We start from the raw sequence: 16,659 nt of genomic DNA on the forward strand, positions 1-16,659 counted from the left end.
CAGATGGTGGGGATGATATCCTAACTTGTAGCGTGTCGTGCGAAGGTGGAATTTGGCGGCAGGAATCAGGTTAAACAGCTCTTCGGCACACTCCCCGTGATAAATGCGGTAGAAGACACACAATACTGTCCATGGTTGGCGTTATATAACACAATAAACCTTTTTCGAAATGTTCTATCAAATAAATTAATTATTACCTATATTAAAGTATTATAGCACAAGGCAGAGTAATTGTACCTCGTTTGTTCTTTTACACAAGAGACAAAACGGGCGTTCTCAGCAAATGGAAAGTGAAAAACTGCCACCTATGATCGTTACCGGTACTGTTTGCTGTTGTTAAGACATGCGTTGCCAGCTTTTGTAGTGAGAGTATAGAATCCTGCAATCGGAAGATTCCATAAGATTCTGTGCAAGGCAAGAACCTTCTTCCAAAGGCTCTGGAATGCCAGACGTCAAATTGGTGCAGTTGAAATTGCGCATTTTGCCGATATGTCGAATTCGGCCGTCTGAACAGTTGCTGTCAACAATCGCCGTCGAACCTATATTCCTCACATCTCTACGCAACGCCCAAGAGTCAAGCAAATTCTTTATTACGAGCTGATGCTCTCTGCATTGTGTGCTCCATGTACGCTTTTTATTTCGGTCCACGATGATTAAAATGTAATGGTGACCCACCACCATGCTATATAGATTCAGTATTACTACATGGCAACACATTATATCTAAACATCGTGAAGATCCCTCCCGTTTCCCTTTCACACCCTCGCGCTCGTCCTATTGCGTCTCTACGGCATGCAGTTGCAGTGTCCTGATTTTTTAATGCTATCACTGCTTTGTTTTTGAACTTTTCATTGTTACGTTTTTTTGTAGTTAATAGTTCCGTAGTTTCTGTTGTTCTATGTCGCAATAATATTACTGCCAGAAGAATAAAAACTTTTTTTTATCTACTACCCATGCTGTAAATTCTCTATTAAAGATTCCGAAACAGTTACCTTATTGCGAACATTAAAACACCCAATGTTCTATAACCATTACATCATCCAAACGAGTGTTGCAATGTTGTACTGAATTTCATAACACCATTCTTATTTTTTTTTCAAACCCTTCATGCTCAAGGCATGTCCCCGCCCGGCTGTCTGTAAGAGCTTTTACAGACAGCCATATTCTTATTGCTCGATGCGTGATATCTGTATGAATTTCAAAAAAAGAACATTTTCGTTTACTCGCGTTCCAACTACAAGAACGCCGCGCGCCTTAAAAAAAAGTAGGTTATTCGAATCCCCGCCATTTTTCTTCGATATTTTTATTGTTTTGTTTACAAAAAAATAGCGATTCATTTTAAACGCTGCAAAAGAACATAATATTCAAGTGAATTTTAATTATTGCACTATACAAAATGTAAATTACTACTAAAATAAATAAATCTTTCATTAATACTTAGTTTATTTGTATATAATCAGTAATGGATGATATTAGGTTACTACTAGGACTGGCTGTTTTAATATTAGCAGTAAGCTAACAGTTTCAGAATCTTTTAGAGGATTCATATTCTGGAAGTAGATAAAGTCTTGTATGCAACTGTTGATAATTAGGTATTAAAACACTCATGTGATACTATTATCTAATCCACATTCGTGTTTTAATGCCCCTTATTACACAACAGTTGCATAAATAACTTTTACTTAACGCAGATTTATTTATTGATTTTTCGTCATTATAATAATAACAATCAGCATCACAATACAACACGTTTACATCAAATAATACTGAAAAATAAATGGGTGTTTATTTATTAAAAATAATAACCTAGTGATGTTTTGTCTTGCACACCGTAACAACGCGACGATGTGACGTTATGGACATAGTTAATGTAACCTGGACACGATATCGTAGCACGACAATCTAACGTATCGTATCGATATGTTTTGGACGTAGTGATTAATAGAATGAAGTAACTCATTCCTCTTATCTATCGCATTCAATCAAATTAATCCAGAGGCTAGATTTGTTAAACCAATAATTAACAAAATCTTGGTTGATTACACGTTCTTTTAATCCTAAGTAATTCCTTTGAATTCCAATCAAATCAGTTAGTTCAATAATTCTATTGATAACATTATTTACTCAGCTACTATAATAATAACAAATTAACGCTTAAATATATTGAACAAAATTTTATTAAAAAATTTTATATCGCCTGTTTGAGATGTGTCCCAAGGAGTTTTGTTAAATCAACCCTTGATACATCATATTCACAAGAGTATAATAAACTCTAGAGTGATTCCAAAACCCAAATCCAAAGCCTTCAACAAAAAGGAAAAAAAAAGTATAATGATAGATAACTAACTTACGCATTCAAACCAGGAAACTAACTGGCACTGCAGATTTAAAAAAAACATCTCTCAATCCTACACCTCAGATAGCAGAGTGTGGAGATTCTGTAATAGTTCCGGTGAAAACCTCTGCACACACTACACATCCTCTCTGAATGTGGTCCTTTTAATGCGTAAACGTATCATCTCTTTGGGAAGTCCAATTCTTCAACCTTTTGACATACGACAGCTTACTGCAAAAGATATAATAAGAATATGAAATTAATAAATCTTAGCAGTGAGCTACAGTTAACAGTGGCTTTCACAATAAATCACATTGGTTTCCGTGAAACAGGGCTGCACTGAACTGTACTAAAGCCGCTTTACAAACTATAACCATAAGATGTACCTCAGACACACGCTGCTTTACCAGTGGGAGACTTTTTCGCACGTGATGCCGGTGAATTGGGAAACGCAGCGCGCCATATTGCTGTGAATCAGTAATGTGCTAGCATTATTGTGTTTAGCTTAAAGAGCGCCTAGGTAATGAAATTGGGCTAGTGAGAGTTAAAGTCCATATCATACGAACGCAATTCTAATGCTGTCCAAACTTTGAGTTTAATCAGCAATGCTGAGTGGCACTGCATTGTAATGGGCAGGGGTACTATATCCACCGCAGTAGTGTGGGATATATATCCTCCCCGTGTAGTTCCTCAGGTGTTGTAAGAGAGTAAGGATGACCAATTACTATCAGATTACCCACCAGTAGTAACAGATAATAGGAAGTCAGTAGAAGTAGAATTAACTGTAAGTTCCCTGTTCGGCCACAACTTGAACTTGTCCCAAAATAGTGGTGCCCTTGTACCGGTTGGATGAGGGCAGCGCAGGATTTTTGGGGGAGGCTTTTGTCCAGTGTTGGATGTCTTCCGGCTGAAATGATGATGTGGCTGTTAAATTGTATTCCAGTGTTAATGGTACTGGTATATAAGTTTCAGGTGTTGTCTGATGATTGCGAAACTGAAGTTGCAGTGGACCAGGCCACATAACTCGAAGTGTAAGTGGCTGTAAGGGCTGTAAAGTCCTCGAATGGAAACCACGCACTGGATGACGCAGTGTGTGAAGGCAAGGTGGACCGATGATTTGGTCAAGATCGCCGGAATAGGTTGGATTAGGGCAGGGCAGGACTGATGGTCGTGCAGATCTTTATTGGAGGCCTTTGTCCAGCAGTGGACGTTTTTCGGCTGAAGTGAAGAAAGTTTTGGTTTGCACCTATGTGGTCGTGGTTTGGTCCCGTCTATCTGGAACAGTTCCATGATCAAAAAATCATAGGTGCCAAGTGCACCAGCAAATTTTATCGTGCTGTGGAAAATGGGGTTACTTTGAGTAGGTCGGCTTATCAATGATAACTTCACACTCACAAAGTGTAATGATCTCTCAAACACGTTCGTGTAAAACAAATTATTTCAAGAGCTGCTATTGTTTTCTAGGCATTATTTGTCTTAACAACATTTAATTTCTGATTATAATTATTGCAATCTCAGTACGTAATATGCACTCGAAATATTTATTGAAATATCCGATGTCCGTTCAATTGCGATAATTTTTTTTTTGAATGTCTTATCTTTTTATTGGTTTGCAAGTTCTGTTAAAATTTTCAGGAGAGAAGTTTGTTCATAAGTGCGTATTGTACAGTTGCAACATCCACTAAAAATTACCCTCTCTCGGGTTGCCGAATAACTTTTAGAGATAGGCCAATCCTAGAAAAGCTGTTGGAGACTAGATTGAGGTGGTATGGGCATGTCATGAGGCGCCCAAAAGATCATATGACCAAGAGAGTGCTTGATATTAATACCGGACCAAGAGGACGCGGAAGACCCCGTACATGGTAATCAGTAATAGACAAAGATCTACGAAAAACCCAAATAGATCCGCAGACGACCCAAAACAGAACGTCCTGGCGAAGACTGATTAGGAGAGCCGACCCCAACTAAAATGGGATAGTGCGAGGATACAGAAGAAGAGGGTTGTCGAATAATGCTTGTGACCAAATAAAATGTGACAAAAGTTGAAAAAATTTTTTACCAGACCAATAAAAATTGAAACATCTACGTAAATACGGCCTTCGCATGACATCTTTCGAGATGACCTTTGATAACTTCAAAATCAAATTCAAAGGTTTTTATTCGTAAATTACTTATAGATCATCAAAACATTTCGATTTCTTTATTACACTTAATTTGTGGTATGTTGTATATATGTGGTATGTTCATGTTGTCCCAAATATCGTTTGTCTCTATTGCCACTGATGACTTACGGTACGTAGACATATTCGCTAACTATGGGCCTGATGAGAAAGCTATTGGTCACTCAGAGGGCTATGGAGAGGGCTATGCTTGGAGTTTTTCTGCGAGATAGAATCAGAAGCAAGGAGATCCGTAGAAGAAACAAAGTCACCGAAATAGCCAAAATGATTGCTAAAGTGAAGTGGCAGTGTGAGGTCTGTATCCAGCAGTAGACGTCTTTCGGCTGATATGATGATGATGACTTTTTTTGGGATCCTGTTGTAAAAGTATTAAAAGTGTATGCTTAAGAAAAGACTTACTTACTTGATAGCTGGAAAAATAGACTTGGTCTATTTTTTTTAGTATAGTTCAAATTTGAACCTGGTGTTAGCATTTTAATAATCATAATTTCTAGAAACTTATCGTAACTTATACCTATAGATAGCCTGTTTGGAATAATTATAGGTATATTTCTGTACGTCATGTGAGACCAAATAATTTAACAAAAGTATTTGTGATACAGGTTGAGGGTTACGAGGACCTGGTCAACGTGGCTGATATCTATGGAGGTGCTGAACCTCCTGCACGTCATGCTCGAAGTGTGGATCATTAACATATTCCTGCACGGCAGCTTCATAAACCTGGGCCCAAGTGTCATCGCCTATAAGAACTGGCAAGAGATTGCCGACCCATTGGAAACTGTTTTTCCTAAGGTTTATTCATATTTACTAATGCATATTTTTAAGTCTCTCGCAAAATCGGAGGAAACACAGGAGCATTACCGGCCTTTTCAATGGATTTACGCACTATTTTGTACTCATAACAATATATCGACCTGAAAAGTGCAAGAAGTTCCACAATGTAGTTGTAGTGTAGTTGTGGAAGAAATTTTTTTGAGAACCGCACTGTTGAGGAAAACATTTTATCACAGTGAGGATAATGTCTCGCACATATCTTAGCGAAGGAACCCGCTCCACGACGTTGCCACTAGTGGTGCCATTTATGCGAGCATTGATCACTAGATAACATCGCTCACAATAAAAGTTGTAGAATTTGAAATTAATATTTGTAGTATTATTTTATTCATTCATTCTTTTTAATACTTTACAATTATTTTATGTGGGTAGGTAAATAAAATACATTGAGTAAAAATAAAGTTAAACCAAATATTATTATTTGCTAAAATCATTTTTAATACTTTAAGGATTTTGAATATCAGATCACAACAGCACTATTCAAAATAATTTAAAACCTTACTTACTAAACTAGTCAATATAATTGAGGGTCCAAGCGCGGAAAGTGAAATTTTATTATTTACACAATAAGTAATTAAAACTAAAATAAAACAATAAATAAGTAATTAATACTAATATATACCTTCTACTAAAACTAAAATAAAACAAGTGTCACTAAATATTTTGCGTTTAATGCGTTTAGGAGCTACCATGGCGTTGTAGCGCTTCTGGAATGTTTGCTGAGGCATATGTGGACGGTTTCCATGCCATAATGCGCAAAAAAGCGGTCTCCATGTTGCAGCGTCTACGTGTAAGCAGTAAAAGCATCCTAAAGATGATTGCTGCCAGAGCTGACTGTTCCTTCCAGAAACACTGGATACAGTTAGCTCTAGGTATATAAATATATTTTACTAATAATACTAACGTAGTTCATAATAAATATTGTTACTAATATATATGGAGATGTCTCTGAATTAAATAAATAAAATAAAGCGGGATGCGCGAATTAGAGCACCATAAACTTACAACAAGCAGCGTGACCTCTCCATTCGACAGTTCGACTTACAATGCCGCCCGTAGCCCGCGCACCGCGCACGGACCCGCCGATGCGAATTTAAATAGACAACAAGGAATGGATATTTTTAACCTAATAAGTCATTATATTGACTCGCCAATCGTACACTTTGTCAAAAAATCTAGTAAAAAAATTTATGCAAAAGAAAAAACTAAAATTCAATGCCGTTTAGAAGTAGTTACAAAGATTCAAACAAGGCTGAAAAAAAATCTCTTAAAAGGCTTTACTTTGAGATTTTTTCATCTATTTATAACATTGTAAGTATTATTTCAAACGTTCAAACTGAAATTAAACGTCCAATTTATAACATATATTTTTTTTGTTCATTTATATTCCCTCAATAAAGAACAGTTACACGGAGAAACCTACCTCTTGTTGGCATATACAAAAGCCTTATTATATGCAGCATTACCCCATTAGGCCATAATTATGACATGGTACTGTGAAAGTACCTAACTTAAGTCAAAGAGACGTGCAGTTTTCGCGTCTTTTTTATAACGATCATATTATTATTATATTATACTAGCTGCTCCGACAGACGTTATTCTGTAGACAATAAAAAAATACTGTTAATAGGAATTTGCCCATAATATTTCAAAACATCAAGAAATATTTCGTATAAAATGCTCCCTGTTGTAATAATGAAATTGTTTCACAGCGCGGCGGAACTGTCAAACTGTGCGTCACAAAATTCTCTCATAGAAAATATGCCCATACAAAACAAATATTGAAAATAAAAAATAATTATGGGTCCCAAATCAAAATAAAAACTATCCTATCTCTCAAGTTGGACAAAACTGCACTCCAGGAAGTAATCCCCATTAAAATCCGTTCATTAGTTTAGGATTCCATCGCGAACAAACAACGTGTCACGTAATTTATATATATTAAGATTTTCACAGCATATGCCGCAGAACTAAGTCTATCCGACGACTTAAAATCATATATAATATCTACTAGATGATGCCTGCGATTTCGTCCGCGTAGATAAAAGGTTTTTAAAAATAATAAGCAAGATTATCTCATGTCATATTCCAGTTCTGGTTGCCGTTTTCGCTCGTATTACCAACATATTATAAGAATCTTATTTCGAAGATAAAAAACAAACGAAGCCTACTATTAGTATAGTAATAGCTCATTGGCGTGAATTTCAGTTTTTCACAAATACCGCAGGAACCATGGATTTTTCGGGGATAATATTTAGCCTATGTCCTTTCCCAAGTTATCTATCGCTATACCAAATATCATCAAAATCGGTGCAGTAGCCCCAGCGGCACAAAATAAAAATATATCGTTGTCTTGTAACCCATAACACAAGCTATATATGCTTAACTTGGGGCAAGATAATTTGTGTAAAAAGTGTGTCCATATTATTATTATTATTCACATTTATAATATTTGTGGGGATATCATATAACAATTCATTTTAGTCATGAACATTACACAGACAGACATTACATTATCCTACCTACTAAGCTAGAGGGGTTCGAATCCCGGTAGGTGCAAGCATTTATATTATGATGAATATGGATGTTTGTTTCCGAGTCATGGATGTTTAAATGTATTTATGTATGTTTATATGAATTTATGTATGTTTAAGTAAGTATATTGTATTAAATATATCATTGTCTTGTAACCCATAACACAGGCTATATATGCATAATTTGGGGCAAGATAATTTGTGTAAAAAAAAAAGGTGTGTCCATAAATCATTATAAACCTAAAGTTTCCTCTAAATAATTTGTGCACCAGGTGACCAAGTGCATCTTCCACAAGTACGGTCCCAGCGGCTCCATCCAGCAGCACGACGCCCTCTGCGTGATGGCGCTGAACATCATCCACGAGAAGATCTACGTCATACTGTGGTTCTGGTTGCTCTTCCTATTCATCGTCTCCGCATTGGGTAAGTTTTCAATTCAATATTTAGTTAATACGCTAGTCTATAACTACCAGACAGGTGTTAAGCATTGAACTCCTCCGAAATGGCTTGACCGATTCGGAGGAGTTCAATGTTCACACGATTTTTTTTTTAATTTTTTTGACATTTTTTTTTAAATTTGTTTACATACAACTTCAAATTTTCACCCATCTACGATCAACAGTTAATTTTGTATCGCGATTTTAATATCGGCAATACAACGTTTGTTGGGTCAGCTAGTATTTCATATAAATATCCGGACGAACGAGCCTTGCTCGGATTTTTAAGAATGTATAAAACTTGAACAAAAAAAAAACTGATTGGACATCTAAAATTCGACGTAATTCCAGAAAAATGTTCCAAACCACAATCATGTCGAAATTGAGTTAAGAACGCAAAACTGGTCACGTGATTCATATTAACGGACTGACAAAAAATTACAGCCTTCCTGCCACTCTGATTTAGTAGCCCAACCCACATGTATGGAACACAGTAATATTTATTAAACTTTAAACACGAATTCCTTAAAATGTGATGTTTGTGGCTTGGAACATTTTTCAGCAACTACGTCCAATTGAAAAATCGATTTCTCGCCCTCAAAACTACCTGTATATGTACAAAATTTCATTAAAATCGTTGGGGCCGTTTCCGAGATTCACATATACCATACAAGAATTACTCGTTTAAGGGTTTAAGATAAAGCCAGATTCAAGGGAAATATTTGTAACAGTGTGCTACATCTTGCATTTAGCCTTAAATATTGATTTATATGAATTAAGTGATGTGTATGTTATCTAGTTTATTGAATATTCAAAATATTATGGAGCTAACTTAGATTAAGGATGGGTCTCCGCTGCGCTCCAAATAGATACCGCAGTCGTAGACGCAAAGTGCGGCAACTAATACAAAGTCCAATTGAGCGTACTCGAGCCAGTGTCAAACAATGTATGGCGTTGACGTCCCACATGTTCTGTTAAACTTTGTGAATAAATGAAACTAAAATGCCAAGACTTTGTATAAATAATACTAAAAGAAATAAGAAAGACATTTTGTATTTTACAAATCATTTAAGTTTTCTTTAGTGTTAATTCCGCCAATATATGTTTTTAAACAATTCGACACGTGTTTCGCCTCTACACGAGGCATCCTCAGGACTTGTGACCTCGCCAAAATCTGGCACGAAACTTTTTAAAAACAAATATTGGCGGAAGTAACACTAAAGAAAACTTAAATCATTTGTATAATTATGGATTTCCGCAAAGTAACGCCTACTTCAATAAATTTTGTATTTTATTAATTTCAATGTAAAATAATGCGAAGCGTATGTAACACAATTTGAAAGATGCCATTGAGTGTCAATATGCCACGCACACAAGCATCTAATAGTTGCCGTAACAAAAAGGCTATGGTTCTTAGGTAGTGTGGTATATAGTTGGAGCCCAGCTCAGACCAGTCCTCAATCAAAGGGAGCTAAGCCAAGCGTGGGTGACTGTTTACGACTTGTCAACCAAAATCGGTTACAATAACAATAGATTCTTTTATCTTTTCTATTATATTGTATCTCCTTTAGAGATGTCCTTGTTGTTTGCACGCTTTGTTTCTCTATTCGCTACCATATTGTATGTCTATGATAAAATTTTAAAAAAAGTATATCCTCAATTTTGATTCCTTTCGAATAAATTTTAACGTCAATAATAAAGCTGATATAGCGTACGATCACAATTATTTTTGAAATAGGGGGTTTCCTATCAAATAAAAGTATGTACGCTAAAAATTAGGATATCATCCCTACCATCTGGATGTGTGGCGGTCCTCCACAGTGCAGTTTTCAAGGAGCTTTCTTCCACGTACTACAAAGCTGTGGAATGAGTTTCCTTGTGCGGTGTTTCCGGGACGATACGACATGGGCACCTTCAAAAAAAGCGAGTACACCTTCATTAAAGGCCGGCAACGAGCTTGTGATTCGAACCGTACGCTCGTTTGACCTCCTTTTCCATAAAAAAATGTAATTCATCAATTGATTTGCAGCTGTCTTGTGGCGGTTACTGTCCTTCTTCATGTTCCGGCGTTCGCTGAAGTTCAACGAGATGATGTTCCGGCACGCGTCGAACAGCAAGTTTAACCCGTACAATGTGATCAATGTGGTTAACGGCTGCGAGTACGGCGACTGGCTGTTCCTGTACTACCTCGCCAAGAATATGAAGTCTGTCGTATTCCAGTAAGTTGCTTTCAGCCCTGTCATATTTTCGACTTGCTAATGCTGTTAAATAGTTACAAATGGCAAAAACTTAGATTGAGGATAAGTCTCCGATACGCTCCAACTATACTAAGATGCTTGTGTGAGTGGCATCTTGACACTCAATGGTATTTTTAATTTTTTAAAGTGAAACTTTTATAACACCGTCTCAAACTTTTTCGTCTGTGTGTTGCATGTCGCGTCACGGTCGGGCGGCGCCTATAGTTCGCAGCATCTGACCGTGTAGTGTATATGTCGCAGAGATATGATAAAAACAGAGATTTGGTCAATACCCTAAGTGGTTTGAGTAAATCACGGAAGATGTTAAAATAACAACAGGATTTTATCATTTCTCTAAACAAATACCAGAATTGGTTCCCTAAAATGACAAAAAAAAAACTTATCTTTGGTGTTTTCATAACAATTAAATATAATTTTTATCATTAAAACAACGGTAGTATCAAAAATCACAATGAACAACAAGGTACGATAATTTTCAATATTTATTTATTAAACAGGTAGCAGATTTGTGGCATCACGAATTATAAAGTACATTACTTTTCTTACAGACACATTTATTTGTTTTGCATCGTATTATGGACTGTTACCAAGAGCACTGTTTGAACCCTTGCCCTCCAAATAATTTTTCTGCAATTTTACGCAAACTCAACTCAGTTGATGGAACAGAATCGGTTAATGCAGCTATAGATCTCTCTCTAACATTATCCTAAATTTAGTCCCATCACCTTTGTTACGTGTCTCTTCCGGGGGTATTACGTCACAACAGCCGACCAATCACAGCGCGTCATTTCATTTGACGAGGGTATAAAAAAGCGGCTTCCGGCTCATTTGATTCAGTCTCGTGCGAGACAACACGTCCTGAGGATGCCTCGTGTAGAGGCGAAACACGTGTCGAATTGTTTTTAAAAAAAATTGAAGGAATTAACACTAAAGAAAACTTGAATCATTTGTATAATTATCCTAATAGTTTCATTGAACTGTTCTTCACATACAAACTCGGTATGAACCAAAGCCAGTACATATAAACTATTACTCCTTTGTGCCTCATTTTCTCCACGCTATTTTGTTTGTTTTTGTCATTGTCTTATGTAATCCTTTTCAATCAATATTTTTAACCAGGGCTAAGACACAGAGTTCAATAAAAATATTAGCTGGAGACTTAGTCTACTTTTATTATTTCCCATTATCATTCCAAATTTCCAAGTATAAAATTAAGATTGATAAAGCGATTTTTATACCCATAATAGATTATTATTCCAAAAATTTTTAGTCTATAATTTGAAAAAAAGTTACACTTTTACCGTGGTTTAATACAACCCTTTTATATTATTTACTGAGCTATTTGCTTACTTACTCCTGCGGCGCATCGACCCAAAGTGGGACCTGACCTCCGACACGAGAGTCGTCCACTTATTTCGGTACTGTGCGATATAACCCCAATTTGTGATTTCCATCTCTCACAGGTCAGCATTCATCCATCTTTCCACCTGCACTTGGGTTACGGCCTTCTAAATGTTTTATCAAAAAATGCCTCAGTCGTAAATACTTCTACTCCCACAGCTGAATATCTATGTGATCCCACAGCCTGGAACTAGATTATGGTTATTTTATAGCAATAGCAATCAGAGTACAATATTGTATATTTCATTAAATAGAGTGCAAAAAAACAATGCAGAGAGTTTCTTGCACGGCTTCTTCTCTCTCAGAGCGCCATTTGTTTCCGAAGCGGTAATAGTATCTAGTATATCACGCCTACACATATTATTACATATGTTGTTGATTGAACGTGTACTTGGCTTGAGGCACTATTGTGCCTCCGGATTAGAATAGACATCAATAATAATTCTAAAGGAATCAATTTTGAGAAAATAAATGCCTTTCATGCCCTTTAACTTCGTTGAAATATTAGGAAACTTGCAGAAAGTCGAATCTGTAGATATCTTATATTAGTAGAGATAACAAGGCTTAAAAACAATTGGCAATATCAATGCTAGATAATGTAAGGAAAATAGACCAGAATCTCGACATTTTATCCCACAGATCTCCTAAACAGTGAAAGATACCTACCGTACTAAAAGGGTAAAATTCTTTACGTAAGCAAACTGGGTGGTAAAAAAGTTGATAGAAATCGATCTGATTTTAACGTCCTATTTTTTTTTAACATACAAAATACTTACTGATGATATGTGATCCCAGTGTCTTTCTTATTTCTTGTAGTATTCTGTTTACAAAGTTTTACTATGCAACCCGGCAATTTAGTTTCAATTATTAGCAAAGTTTAACAGAACATGTTGCACGTCAACGTCACACATTGTTGGGGACTGGCTCGCGTACGCCCACTTAGGCGTAGTATCAGATGCCGCACTTTGCGACTACGCCTGCGATATCTAGACCAATCCTTAATCTTAATCTAAGCGCAAAAAAATTAAAATCCAACTAAAGATTTATTTTTATGATCCTACACACTACACAGTTTTTTAATTCATTAACTCAGAAAAAAACCGAACCACTAAGTATCTTTTTTTGAGTAATATATTTTTAAGGAGGAGTAGGAAAAAGGAGTGCACCTGCATCTGAATCTTAGTGATCACCGCAATGCAGGGGAAGGTGGGCGACATTCTCCTGCAACACCACAAGAATCACAGAAGTGTTGCCAGGGTTTTAGAAAATTGGAGAAGTTTCCTATGTCATATCATCCTGGAAACGCAGCAAAAAGAAGCTCATTCCATAGTTTGGTGGCACGTAGAAGAATGTTCCTTTAAAATTGAACTGTAGAGGAACGCTAGACACCCAGATGGTGGGGATGATATCCTAGATTAAAGCGTGTCATACCAAGGTGGAATTCGGTGGAAGGAATCAGTTCAAACAGCTCTATCAAACACTCTCAGTGATTATACAATAGTAGAAGACACACAATAAAGCGACGTCTCTACGCAACGCAATAAACACGAAGTGCTGAAATAGCTAGACTTTCTTAAAAATATTAAATATATAGTATAACTAGCAACGAGACAGGTTTCGCGGGCTATAAAAAAATTGTTACGTTAAACATATGCATGCAATTATTTTATACATTTTTATATTTTGTATAATACATTTGTTGATTTTTTATGTAACTGTAAATGAACAATCTCGGAGGTGTGTTCGTGTGCATACGACGACCGTTTGAAAAGCATGACTCTCTCAATGACGCCACAATATTTCATTTTTTTGTAAATTTTTTGACCTGTGCTTTGTCGATAACGATAAGCCAACCCGACTAAAATTTAAAGGTCGATATTAAAGGTATTCGAGGTATGTCTACCGTTTTCATATTTCCCCGTTATTATATAAGCCTCGGTGATGTTATTCTGTAGTTTTTTATGCAGATTCTGGTTTTATTACACAGTTTCGGCGAGTTAAGATTTCACAGTAAAATTATAGATGAACCCACATTCAATGTAAGAGATTGTAGGTAATTGCATTCCTGGTAAATTCAACGAATTTAAAAACATAATAGGGAAATTGACATAATATGTAAATTTATTGAGAGGCAGTCAAATTTTCTCTTTCCCTAAAATAATTTCTTGAGTAGTGGTATTGATTACATTGACAATTTTGTTTTTCATCGCTAAAAAGCTCTTTCGCACAACCATTCTAAATTAGTGTTACTCCACAATATTTGAGAATACTTCATTTACAAGTTGTTCAGATTATTCAACAACATTGCAAAATTGCACAATTCATTTGTTAGTACCTTAAGGCCAATTTTTATCAATTGGATAGGTGCCTCCTTCTATTCGTAGAAGATTTCCAGTTAATTCTTGCGTTCCTACGGCTCTCTCTCTCTGCTTTCATATTCATAACTTGATTGGTAATAACTTATTACCATTGCGTCATATGAAATATATAGTACAATAAGAAATCACATAAAATCTAGAACAGGGTTTCCCATTCGCCGCGACCCGGTACCGGGCCATCAAAAAAATACCGGGACACAAAATTTCCACCTTGTTTTAAAAAAGTCCTTCCTATGGACTTAACTTATGACTTAACTTGCGTCATTTTTCGTGAACTTGGATTCGTTAGTACAAAATAAGCAGCAGTTACATACTTCGCACTAAAATTTTTTGACTAAATATGCGAAGGCAAAGTAAAGTCCTAAAAAAACCTTTTACTATTAATTTGGCTTGTTAAATATTATTTTAGCTTGGGTTTAAAATTAAGGTGGTTTAGAAAGGGGCAGTGAAAATTACCGGGCTATTGCAGAATAATGTTTGGGAAACACAGCTAATCTAGAAAATTCTACATTAATAAACTTTAGTGTAGGACGTTATGTGACGGAATTCCCTAGGTCATTCATGAAATTTTGAGAAGACTCATAGATGTTTTAGATCCACGAAAATATTTTTTTATAAATTTTTTGTATTTTTGAACTTTTGAGATTACTTAAAAAAAGTTAAATATGATTTAAAACATTTTTAATTCACTACAATCACTTGAAAAAATATTCGAACATATAAATAGATATTATTTATAATTTTTGGAATATTTTAGAAATTTTTGAAGCAGTCTAAATACTTCATAGCTTGTCTTAAAATATTTTTGAAGATTACTAAAAAAAAATTTCAAGCTTTTCTGATCACTCCAGAAACATCTAGAATTTTCTAGATTGATATTATTAATTACCTATTCTCAACTTAATTAATAATTTTCAGTGTTTAAAAACATTTTGAAACTTCTTAGATGATTCGTGCTTTTTTGAGACCAATTTAGAAGATTCTGGATCAACGTTAATCACTTATTTTCATAGTAACTTTTAAAAATTATAAAATATCCAAAAATATATTAGGAACATTCTGGAAAAATCTAGTACAATTCAGAAAAATCTGGAATATTCGGGGAAATACGGAATAATGTAGAACATTCTGGATTAATCTGGAATATGCAAGAATGTTCTGGAAAATCAGAAATATTAGGCGTACAATGTCTTACAAAAGGATAGAAACTTCTAATTGCGCATTTTTACCACCCACATCACTTTCCAACCAACGCAACCAAACTCTCTTACTTGTAAGTGCACAACTAGAGCCTTCTACCACTGCAACCACAAGTAGGTGGCAGTGGGTGGTCATATAGAATGGCTGTACATAATACAGGCGAACACTCTCCTTTTATATATTATGTTTAGATTTGGAATTGTTCGATGTTGGTTATTAAACATTTTTACCAGCTCCGTGTGATTCGAAAGTTGGTTGAGCATTTATGGGGCATCCGCACTGTTACTCGCGTATACGAGTGGCAAAAACTGATTTTTTAATTGAGGATAATTTAAGGGCTGACCAACTAGTGAGTTCCATGTTCGTCCACTAATAACAAATAAATATACACAAAACTCAAATCTTATTTTCATTTTCTTTACAGGGATCTCTTCCAAAAAATTTCTGAAGAGTTAGAAAACCGAGACATGCCGACGAATGACGACAATGATGATATGGAGAAGGGTGCTGAGCCGATACTACTTGGAAGAGTCGATTATGATGATGAAACGTTGCCTCTCAAAGATAAAACCTCGTAAAACGATGATGTGATACGTCCAAACTCTATTAACTATGGTGCGGCTATATGGTTGCATAATATGAAAGAATAGGATACGAAAATATACGCATGCGAAAAGACCAGCTTTTAAAAAGAGAATAGTTTTATGAGCTCAAGTGGGAAATAAAACATTGCCCACAAATATAGAAAGCTTAAGTTAATGAATTCGTTACAACAGTTTAAAAGACTTTGTAAATGACACAAAATCTGGGGAATGGAGCGATCGATTCCATTCTGTATATTTGCGTATTGAATAAATTTAGTATTAATACAATTTTACTTTAAAAAAAACGATAACTGGATTGGTATTATTTATTTCTATACGATATTTATGGATATAAATTAAAATAATAGGGTAGGGAAAATGTATGTTACAAAGTTTATTTACAATGTATTAAAGTGTAATAGATTCGCCATTTTTTTCTCTTGACTTTTCGCCATCTTGCTATACTACTGTTAAGTAAAGGATCCAAGAGAGAAGAGAAATCCACTTATCCGTTTAAA

At 35.5% G+C, this 16,659-nt stretch overlaps 1 protein-coding gene across 1 annotated transcript in view; it reads left to right on the plus strand.

Annotated features, from left to right (window-relative positions):
• The window catches only part of LOC126964531 (innexin inx7), a 28,212-nt gene extending 11,645 nt beyond the window's left edge, over positions 1–16,567 (plus strand). Inside the window, exons 5-8 of the mRNA XM_050807717.1 lie at positions 5,118–5,307; positions 8,156–8,306; positions 10,350–10,539; positions 15,982–16,567. Of these exons, the coding sequence (XP_050663674.1) occupies positions 5,118–5,307; positions 8,156–8,306; positions 10,350–10,539; positions 15,982–16,135 (685 nt within the window). The 3' untranslated portion in view covers positions 16,136–16,567. The remainder of the gene's footprint in view (positions 1–5,117; positions 5,308–8,155; positions 8,307–10,349; positions 10,540–15,981) is intronic.
• The last annotated feature ends 92 nt before the right edge of the window (positions 16,568–16,659 follow it).

The sequence above is a fragment of the Leptidea sinapis genome, chromosome 5 (genome assembly GCF_905404315.1).
Source record: "Leptidea sinapis chromosome 5, ilLepSina1.1, whole genome shotgun sequence".
Taxonomy (NCBI): Eukaryota; Metazoa; Arthropoda; class Insecta; order Lepidoptera; family Pieridae; genus Leptidea; species Leptidea sinapis.